Source organism: Felis catus, chromosome D3 (assembly GCF_018350175.1).
Source record: "Felis catus isolate Fca126 chromosome D3, F.catus_Fca126_mat1.0, whole genome shotgun sequence".
In the NCBI taxonomy this organism is placed as follows: domain Eukaryota; kingdom Metazoa; phylum Chordata; class Mammalia; order Carnivora; family Felidae; genus Felis; species Felis catus.
In genome coordinates, this window is record NC_058379.1 from 93,668,844 (window position 1) to 93,679,245 (window position 10,402).

Consider the following 10,402-nt stretch of genomic DNA (forward strand, 5'->3'; position numbering starts at 1 on the left):
TCAGGTTTTTTTCTCCAGTTGATCGTATCGACAGTTCTTATGCCCATCTTGTAGCGTTTTGCCTCAGGAACCTACAGCCTGCGTGGATACAGGAGCTCCGCGCACACTGATACGTTCTCTTTAACAGACACCGTGTGATGACTTTGTCGCTTCCAATACAAGAAACAGCACAGATACCCCTTTGTGTCTTTCACTATATAAACTGATCATCGTGCCACATACATAATGTTGAACAGATGTCAGCAAATCTGGCTACAGACTAAATCTGTTAGTTTTACATCAAAAAATTTAAGTTCTCTTTTAAAATACTCAGATAAAATCGGCCATGTGCTTAATGACATGTGTGTTTTGTTGAGGATCAAACACCTGTTGGCGTCCAGAGAAGCGTGCTTGGGAAATCGGCACTGAAAGGACCTGTGTGACACAGGTTAACGTTCTCCGCCTTTTTTAAATCAGCATTGCCTTTCAAAAACACCTGTTGTATCTGAACCTTACTTTTCACACGTACGTATGCTAAGGACTCGGGTTTGGCGTGTAACTCAGGAAGATGCTGGAGTGGCCACACGTGTCTCACGGCATGCGTCTCTTCTGTGAAGTTGTCACCTGACTCTAGGTGATCACGGCTCGGATGCAGACTGCTCTGGAGGTCGTCATGGAAACGCCCCCCTCCATCTCCCATATTCCTTTGCTGGCATCTGACGGCACTTTGACTCGGAGACCACCCACCTCCCCGGGCAGGGGGACCCTGGTCACAGACACAGCTTCGGACTCTGGTCATTTGCAGTTGACTCTTGAACCTTGAGGGGTCAGGGGCACGGACGCTCTGTACAGTCAGAAATCTGCAGATCACTTTCGACTGCCCGACACGTAACTGCCAACAGCCTGCCGTTGACCAGAATCCTCACTCGTCACGTAAACCTTTGATTAACGTGGGCTTTGAATATCATGTGTTATATACATCACACACATCACAATAAAGTAGGCTGGAGAAAAAAACGTTAAGACAATTACAAGGAGGGGCACCTGGGTGGTTAAGTTGGTTGAGCATCTGACTCTTGGTTTTGGCTCAGATCATGATCTGTTTGTGGGTTTGAACCCCGCATGGGGCTCTGTGCTGACAGCTTGGATTCTCTCTCTCTCTCTCTCTCTCTCTGAAAATAAACTTAAAAAAAATCATAAGGACAAGAAAATACATTTTCACTACCATATTTATTTAAAGAAGAACCCTCACAGTTCAAACTCATGTCAAGGGTCAGATGTACACATGAGCACAGCTAACCTGCAACGTGGACTTATGGAAAGCCCCAGGCTCTCTGTGTCTCTGCATCTGTAAATGGGGACCATGTCTGCCCGTCTCACCACGACGCTGCATGGATGAGAACGTTGAAGCAGCGGTGTGGAGGAAACGCAGTGGTCTGTGAGCACACGCATCTATCTGGCGGTGGCCCCGAGGGGCTCTGTCCGAGTGTCTGTCGTTCTCACGGCCTTGTCTAAGGAGCATTGCCTTGGAGCAGCCCTTAGCGCCAGCAGGTCAGTGCGGTTGGTTAATGGCCGAGTCTTCCCTCGGGTGTGGATGTCTTCGGGACGGAAGTCAGGCAAGGCCGCAGGCCGTGCTCCACCCTCCTGGACGCATCCCGACGGCCCGGTCTAAGTTGCAAAAGGGAAGGTGGCTGTACGAAACCACTCTGTCTGTCGCTCGTGGACTCGTTTCCAGAAAGGATCTCAGGGTTCATAAGCTCCAACTTGAGCAGAGATAGACCGTCCGTTTTTATCTGGAGAAACTAAAAAATAAACTTGGAGATTTTTGTTCGGAAGAAGTAAGGGCGTAAATGAAGTTGTTTTTACGACAAAGTCTTCATCTGCTAGTGCATTTAAGCGTTTGCTTACGCACATCCACTCCTGGGAAGCCAACGAGCCTGTGGCTGCGGGTCACCAGAGGTCAAACGAGACTTGGCTGTGCACCGCAGGTGCACACGGGGGGCGCGGGCAGGTTGTGGGGGGCGGGGGGTTGGGCCTCGGGGGCCTTTTAGCATTTGTGCTCATTCCTGGCTGTTTGAAAAGCTGTGTGTCACGCGTGTTCCGCTCTGTTAACTAATATATTCCACTGTTTACCCCTAGGGGAGATCCTTGTCTTTTAAGACCTTCCTCGTCTGGGTTTTGATCAGCATTTACCAAGGTAAGACGGGCCTGCCTCTCCGGACGGACGCGGCGTGTCCTCTGGCAATGCTGTTCTCACCCCGCGGTTCAATTCCAGAAGGTCACAGTTCCATCAACAGCCCCGGGCCCCTGCACGCTGCGGTGTGGCCTGATGTTTTGACTGGCGTGCGTCACCTAAAAACTGACCTGTTTTTAATGAATTGTTAATCCGGGAACATCTCCACACGCACCTACACAGTGTGTGCCCCACGCAGTGGTTTCCCTTCAAGGGTGAGAAACCTCACTTGGGTGGACAGGAGCCGGCAACCGCCTGGGCTGGGTGCTCCCGACAAAGGGGAGGTCGCGGACAGTCAAGTCACCCCGCGTGCGTTCCCTCGAGAGCAGACCTGCTGGTGGGAGAGGCGACGCGGCCTTTCCTCCAGGTTGCAAACGGTTCCTGCGCCGCTGCTTGGGGCCACGTGTTTTATCCGTAAACCGTCAGTCAACGCGACGTGTGGGGTGCACGCAGTCCCGTATTTTAAGTGTGACTCGTGTCAGGTGCTGCTTCTGCGATGTCGCCCCGCCGGCTCGCACGGCGCTCGTTTCGCACCCTGATCGGAGCCGCGTGTCCCCCCCTTGTGTGTTCCAGGTGGCATCCTCATGTACGGGGCCCTGCTCCTGTTCGAGTCCGAGTTTGTGCACGTGCTGGCCATCTCCTTCACGGCGCTCATCCTCACGGAGCTCCTGATGGTGGCCCTGACCATCAGGACGTGGCACTGGCTGATGGCGGTGGCCGAGGTCCTCAGCCTGGGCTGCTACGTGGCCTCGCTGGCTTTTCTGAATGAGTATTTTGGTAAGTTGCCTTGGAAATCTGGTTTGTTCAAGGTGTTTTTGAACATTTTTTATTGTTGCTTCTTACCACGTCGTCTTAAACCACAGATCACAGTAAAACCCACGTCAGAACACTTCACGACACAAAAAGCTTGTTTTCGTGGAAAGATTAAAGTCCTTGTCATAATTTGAAAAATTCAGATCGTCAGCACGCTGGCTTCTTAAAAGACACTGAAGATGACCGTTTCCACAAGTCTCCACGGTTTGTCCCTCTTTCCAGGGGACGGGCGGGCTTGCCCCCGACATGGAGGCCACAGGGCCCCACGGCGGCGGCACGAAGCGCCGTGGGCACTGTAATGGGGTCACTGGGCACGCTCACCCCCACTCCGCTGACCCTGGCCTAGCGACCTTGACAGGGTGGCCTCACAGAACCTGTCCCCACACGTGGCTGCTGGTCCACACTCAGACTGTGGCTCTGGTTGCCACCAGGCTGGTCCTGGTCACCCTGCCGTACAGATCGGAGGGAGAGTGGGCCGGAGTCGCCCTCACCTGCCACCTGATGCCACCTGCCCAGGACCCGCCCTACTGCCTCGAAGCGCTTCCCTCGGGAGGGACTCCTGCCCGGAGAAGCCCCACGCGGTCCCTTCGTCACATTGTCCTCACCACACAGCAGCTCCTCCCTCCCTGTTGCCAGTCTCGGGCCTTTCCAGCCGGAGGTGGACGCCCAGTGGCCAGTTCCGTCGGGCGCCGTCCTGGAAGGGAGTGATGTGGCCTTGGGACTGCAGGGATTTTAGAACTAGGGCAGCGAGAAGACAGGATATGGTCAGATGAGCCCAGAGGTGATGTTTGTCCTTCGGGCATCACCGTCAGGTGCTCGGGCCTCCCCCACCGTGAGACCCGGCCCCCGCAGGGTGGAAACGGCCCTTGGGTCCACACTGCACGTCAGAAACTCAGCTCAGTGACTGCTTTCCCGATCCGACGTGGAACTTCCCAGGGGACTTTGAGAAAAGGGAAAACTGCGTCGTGTCCCTGGTGGTTTCGTCAGCACCAATAACCACAGCAAAAGACGCTGCCTGCTCGTACCCGCCATCGCTGTGCCAAGCCACTCAGTCGCACTCTCGTGTGACCAGTGCAGAGGACTTCCCAGCACCTGCCCCCCCCCCAGAGCAGCAGAACTGGGGTTGTCGCCTCAGGGCCTTGTGACATCAGCCTGTAGCTGGCCTCCCAGCAACAGTAAACCCGAACGGCCTCCAGACAGCCCCTCATGTGACTGTGGTCTGTGCAGGCCAGCCCTTCCTTTAAGTTCACTCACTGAGGATTCCGTTCTGTCACCTGCCCCACGCGGCTGGACGCCCAGCCCGACGGGCGCCTGACACACCCCACAGAGGTTCCCAGCAGCGCATCGTGGCTCCGGTGAGCGGAGAGCAGACAGCTGGGGAGAAGCCCTGGCAGACAGACAGCCGCAGCCCCGGAGAGGGGCACAAACCTCAGAATGAGAGGAGCTGTGTCCGGTGGCCCAGAGCAGGGCGGAGGGAGTAGCGTGATAACAGAGACGTCGCAGGAGTGGGAGATAACGACCAAGGAGTCCTTCCCGAAGGTGAGCAAAGAGGCGGAGAGAGGGTTCGTGGGGTGCAAACCAGGAGGAGCACAGGTCCCTGCCCTCGACCACCAGGATTCCCAGGAAGAGAACACACAGCATGGGAATGAGTTCGGAAACAGCACAAGAAAAAGCCAGATCCGAAGTCCCTGTGTCTGCGGGGGACAAGACGGGATGCACACCCGGACCCACCTTCCTCGGAAGCTCCAGACGCCCCCGAGGATGGGAAGTCCCCACGGCTCCGAGGGAGAGGCCAGAGCAGCCTCTGCGGGCGGTCAGGAGCGTGAGCGTGCCCTGCAGAGGCGTCCGGGGAGTATGAGTCGCTGCCCCAGGTTCCGAGGGCAGCGTGCACGGCTGAGCAGGAGAGCGGCTCCGGCCTGGCCACGCGGAGAGGAGGGGACGGTGCGGACGGACACGCGCGCTCCGTGAAAGCCACTTCTGGGAGCACTGTCCGAGGCCGCCGGCCGACGGAGGCTGATTCCCGGGCCCGGCCCGTCTGCAGGAGAGCCGGGGGCTTCCAGAAGGTCTCCGTGTTGAGTGGCCTCTTTGGGGGCAGGTCACGGTCCTGGCAAGGGCTGTGCTCTGGGGCAGCACCGAGGCGTCGAGGGCACCGCCGGGCCGGGTCCAGGCTGGCCTGCGCGACTCCAGCCAGCGCCTGACACCCGGGGCGCGTGATGAGGCCACGTGCCGTGGGCGCACCACTCCTGTGGCTTCGTGGGGCATCGGGGCAACTTGCTGCCTGGGCAGGTGCAGGACCCCGCGGGAGGGAGCTTCACGGTGAGGGGCGCGGGGCGTGGGAGTCACTCGGGTGAGTGCCTCCGAGAGCCAGCATCTTGCCGTTGGCACCTGTGGGGTTGCGGCAGGCGGGAGGAGGTGAGAAGGTAGAGTGCCGCGTGGCCCTGGGGATGAGGGCAGGAGGACGGCCCTGGAGTCTACGTGACTTGCCCCCCTTCAGATGCTGGCGGGCCCTCCCTGATCAGCCGTCGGGTCAGAGCATCGCCTGTGAGTATGTCGACGTGTGTCAGAAAATTCGTCTTGAGGCAGAAGCCTCGGTCCCTGAAAATCAAAACGGCGACGTTTTTTCTGTGAGTCAGCAGCGTTCCAGGCCACACCATGAGTCTTTGGGGCAAAGTTGTCTTCACCAGGAGAGAAAGAGAAGAGCCTCAAACTGCTGTGGAAGAGTACGACACAGGCACGGTCGTCTGGGGTGAGGACTGATGGTCACGCACAGCAGCCCCTCCCGGAAGCACGCTGTCCACCAGCGACCTTCGTGTCAGGTGCGGGACCTTCCAGTAGGCGTGTGCACACGGCACCTGGGGAAGCGCCACACACAGCGGGTTTTGCCTTTGAGACTAAATCCCCCGGAACCTTGAGGTCTGGATCCTATAGGGAATGTTGGGGGATGCGCCTTAAAGTAGCAGTAAGTTGGGGCGCGTGGGGGCTCGGTCGGTCGATCGTCCAACCCCTGATTTCAACTCAGAACGTGATCTCACAGTTCATGGGATCCAGCCCCACCGCCCTGACAGTGCGGCGCCTGCTGGGGATTCTCTCTGTCCCTCTCTCTCTGCCCCTGCCCTGTCCGCACTGGCTTGCTCCCTCAAAATTAGAAAATAAACAATTAAAAAATGAGTAAGTTGCCATGAGTCAGTTATTGTCTTTCACTTATGGTTTAAAACATCTTACGGGGCTCCTAGTGGCTCGGCCGGTTGGCCTTCTGACTCCTGATTTCAGCTCAGGTCATGATCCCAGTCCGTGGGTTAGAGCCCCGCATCGGGCTCCTCACTGGCCGTGGAGCCTGCTTGCGTCTTTCTCTCTCTCTCTCTCTCTCTCTCTCTCTCCCTCTCTCCCTCCCTCCCTCCCTCCCTCCCTCTCTCTCTCTCTCTCTCCCTCTCTCCCTCCCTCCCTCCCTCTCTCTCTCTCTCTCCCCCTCCCTCCCTCCCTCCCTCTCTGCCTCTCTCCCCTGCTCACGCTTTTTCTAAATAAATAAGTAAACTTTACAAAAAAGCAACACTGTATGCCGACACGACAGGCAGGAACACGAAAGCACTGAAACCACAATTACAGATGCATTTCCCATGGTCACGTTTACCGCCGACAGCTTGCGAGGTCCTGGTACCCCCTTCGCCTCTCCTCTGTCGTCCCCGTTCCTGGCCTGTTTTCAGACAGGTGCAGGCAGAGTGTCTCCGGAGCTTTCTTAGCTGATGTTCTTGCTTCTTTCACAAGGACACAAATTTAGCGGAAGAGTTGGAGACAGGAAGTGATGACCGGTCTCCCTCGGTTTCTCGCTGACTCTCCTTGTGCCACAGGCTGGCGTTGGGCTGTTCCCCGCTGAGGTTCCCCCGCCCCTGCTGGGTGAGGGCAGGTGCCCAGGCCTCTGCGTCTGCTGCTGAGAATCGCGTCCGTCAGGACGCCGTGCGTCCCTCCCTGCGGCTGGTTTTGCTTTTCTGTCTTTAGTGGTTGAGGCCCTGGAAAACACTGGCAGGGTTTTCAAAGCACGGTTAAATCCAGACCATATCCAGCCGTCTGCGGGCTCGGCCCTGCCTTCGACGCGTGTGGAATCCGTGAGTCCTGCCAGGGCGAGAAGGAGCGCTGAGTGTGGGCTCCTGCACGCGCCCCTCCCAGGACGCCTCCGGGCAGCCCCGCCTTCTCCGCCTGGGCGGAAAGGCGAGCCTGCGGGCCCCTCGGGCCGACGGCCCCACCCGCCAACACAGAGGTCGCGGGGCGGGGGGTCACCTCCCAGACCGGGTAGGACAGACCGCGCCGAGCCTCCACCCGCCGGAGGGCATCTGGGGACGTCGTCATGGGTCTCTAAGATCTGGTTTCCGTTTCTTCTGCTGAAAGAGCCCATCACGCCGGGTGCGCGGGCCCGTCTCTGGCGCCTGCGGGGACGCGCCACGGCCGCGGGTCTGCGGCTTCGGGCCGCCTCTTCAACCTGTTCCCGCCTCTTCCCTACAGATGTTGCCTTCATCACGACCGTGACCTTCGTGTGGAAAGTGTCGGCCATCACCATGGTCAGCTGTCTGCCGCTGTACGTCCTCAAGTACTTGAAGCGGAAGCTGTCTCCCCCCAGCTACACCAAGCTCACGTCCTAGGCCGGCCACGGCGGCAGCGCGGGGGCCGTGCGGGGCTGCGGGGAGGTCGGGAAGGGACGGGCCCGGGGCCCCCGCCGCCCGGACGCTCCCGGCCCGCGTGGCGAGTCGCGCTCACTGTTGCTCACGACTGTGTGTCAAGCCACTCGCGTTTCTTTCGAAAAGAAGCCCTACTTCTCCCACTGTTAGCGTAAAGCATTCATCCGACTCTCGTGTTCTGAGAATTAAAGTGAAAGTTTATTTAGCATTTGGCCGTTTCCTAACATTCGGATTCTTTCTCCGATGTCACAGTAGAGAAAGCCCCTTCACTTAACCAGAATAAAGTCTAGACGCCAAACGCTGGTGTCTGTGTTTGCTGCCGATGCCTCCCCGCCGGTCACACTTCCCCCGCGGGGACTCGAGTTCCCAACGTGAAGGGCCGCGTCTCCACACGCGCTGCAGCCAAGCCGGAAGAGGGGCCGCGTCTCTGCACTAAGTCCGTGGCCGCCACCAGCGATGTGCGGTCGAGGGCGTCGCCGCTAAGTGAACCCGCTTCTAACGGGGAAACCCCCGCGCCGGGTCTGGAAGTGGACCCCGGCGGTCCTGTGCGCTCACAGCGCTGCCTCCCCGCCCCGACCCTGCCGGTCCCGGCGCTGGGGTCATAAGCGCGCACACGCACCTGACAGCACCCTGCTAGAACCAGCCCGTGTGTTTCCGGCTGACATTAGGGTTTTTGCGCCTACGTAGCTGTGTTCGTCCAATGGGGTGTTTTTCCAGGCGCGGAGGTGGCCCCCGCCACTCTGTGGAGCACCCTGGGTGTCACTGGTGACCCCCGACCCCCCCCGCCCGTCACCAGGAGCGTACTGGGGGGTCCCGAGCGGCGGGCTCTTGGCTGGAAGGGCAGCTCCTCCCTGTGTCCTGAGGCCGGGTGCCTCCCGTGCCAGGTGGTTCCGGCCTGTTCTCACCCTTCAGGCTCGGCCTCCCCCAGCAGGTGGCCGGTCCCCCAGTCACCACGGGGTCATCAGCCACCGGTGGAGCCGCACGCCGTGTCCCCGGGCACCACCCACCGCCCGGGCGTCCCTGCGGTGTCCTCCCAAAGCGGAAAAGCAGCAGCTGCGAGGAAGGAGCGCGGGCAGGAAGCTGCTTCGGGGGGGGGGCCAAGCGCTGGGGCCCCCCGCTGCCGGCCCAACGTAGCCATTTCCGGCCGCGGAGCCGCCCCGCGCGCTGTGGGCTCGGGTCCTGGGGCCACCGCGCACGCAGCCTGTGGTGGGGACGGGAGCACACCCGGAACTTGGGGCATCACAGAAATCTCAGCCCGTCCACAGCCGACGGCCTGTGGGACACGCAGGACGTCCCAGAGCAAATGGGGGGGGTCCGCCTCGGAATTGCTTAGTTCCGACATAATGAGTTGTGAGCGGCCAGAAACCTGAGAAACCAGGAAGCGCTGGGAATGGTTCTGCAAAGTGATTTAAAGATCCAGAGGGACGCCTGGGTGCCTCAGTCGGCTGCGCCTCCGACTCTGGGTTTCGGCTCAGGTCATGGTCTCTCACGATTCATGGCATCGGGCCCTGAGTCGGGTTCTGCACGGACAGCACAGAGCCTGCTTCGGATTCTCTGTCTCCCTCTCTCTCTCTCTCTCTCTCTCTCTCTCTCTCTGCCCCTCCTCCACTCACACTCTCCCTCTAAAAATTTTAAAAATAAAAATAATGAAAATAAAAAAATACAGAAACTTCTCCAAGCCATGGGGTCTTAGCTGGATTCTGACTAAGCAGACGGAGTTCGACCTGAGTCCTGAGAAATGAAGGCGCATTACGTCCGAATTAGACTCCGAGCTCGGGTGTGTTTTCGTCTGTGAAGGGGGAGCGATCTCTGCCACCAGGGCTGAGTGACGTGACAGTGGCAATAACAGAAGCTCTCCGTGGGCGGCTGGCGCACGGTGGTGGCACGGGCGATGTCTGTGACTCCAGCCCTCTGCCAGGTGACACAAGGCAGCTGCCCCAGGAGGGTCACCCGGTCCCAGTCAGGTTCACGTTTACGAACCAGCCCTGCAGAGACGGGAGGGTGCTGCACAGGGAGGTGGCGGGCAGCGACCGTCCCCGCGCTTGGTCCCCGGCCCAAGTCGCCAAGCCCCATCAGCTCCATTTGCGAAAGCTGTCCAACCCCGTAGGACTTCAGGGTTGCTTTGCCGCCTTTTGGGCGTGCAAAGTGCGTTTTAATTGATAGTGTAGCCGTGTTCTCCCTGTCTGCTGTGAGCCACACGCAGCGCGTGGTGTCTGTTGTGCGCACAGTGGGTGTGCACGGTGCCCGTGGTGGGTGCCCGCGGGGCAGGTGCTGCCCTCGCAGGGATGGGCCTGCTCCCCCCCCCGAGGAAACTCGCCGAGGTGGAGAGGCGCGCTCCGGAAGCCGAGGGCGGGTGACCGGCTCCTCCGAGGAGGTGAGGCCCACGCTGAAAAAGAAGCGACGGCAGCTTTCTCCAGGCCCTGCGGTGGGGGCGCTCAGCAGGCCGGGGCGGGACCAGAGGCCCACAGCTGGCAGGCAAGGCCGACTCGGCACTCGGACTGTGTGGCCCAAGCACCTGGAGAGATCACGAACGCTTTGGGCGGAGGACGACACCGCACATCAGACAGCCCCAGGAAATGCGACGAGCGAGAGGAAAGGGTTTCGAGGTCAGGAGGCGGAGGGCGCGTGCGGAGGCCTGTGTGTTTACAGACCGTGACAGGCGGTCAGGACAGCCCACCGCCAGGGAATTTAGACCAGTTCGTGTTAATGA

The 10,402-nt window shown here is 59.5% G+C and overlaps 1 protein-coding gene across 15 annotated transcripts in view; it reads left to right on the top strand.

Moving 5' to 3' along the window:
- Positions 1-7,990, top strand: part of ATP9B (ATPase phospholipid transporting 9B (putative)) — a 251,509-nt gene extending 243,519 nt beyond the window's left edge. For 14 of the 15 annotated variants that reach the window (XM_045041291.1, XM_045041296.1, XM_023242122.2 and 11 more), the window contains 3 exons: positions 2,119-2,176; positions 2,786-2,989; positions 7,520-7,990. In XM_045041291.1, coding sequence (XP_044897226.1) covers positions 2,119-2,176; positions 2,786-2,989; positions 7,520-7,656 — 399 coding nt within the window. In that variant the 3' untranslated portion in view covers positions 7,657-7,990. Of the gene's footprint in view, positions 1-2,118; positions 2,177-2,785; positions 2,990-3,075; positions 6,363-7,519 lie in introns of those variants that run through there. The other variant, XM_045041290.1, reaches the window with a different exon arrangement.
- Positions 7,991-10,402: the final 2,412 nt, after the last annotated feature.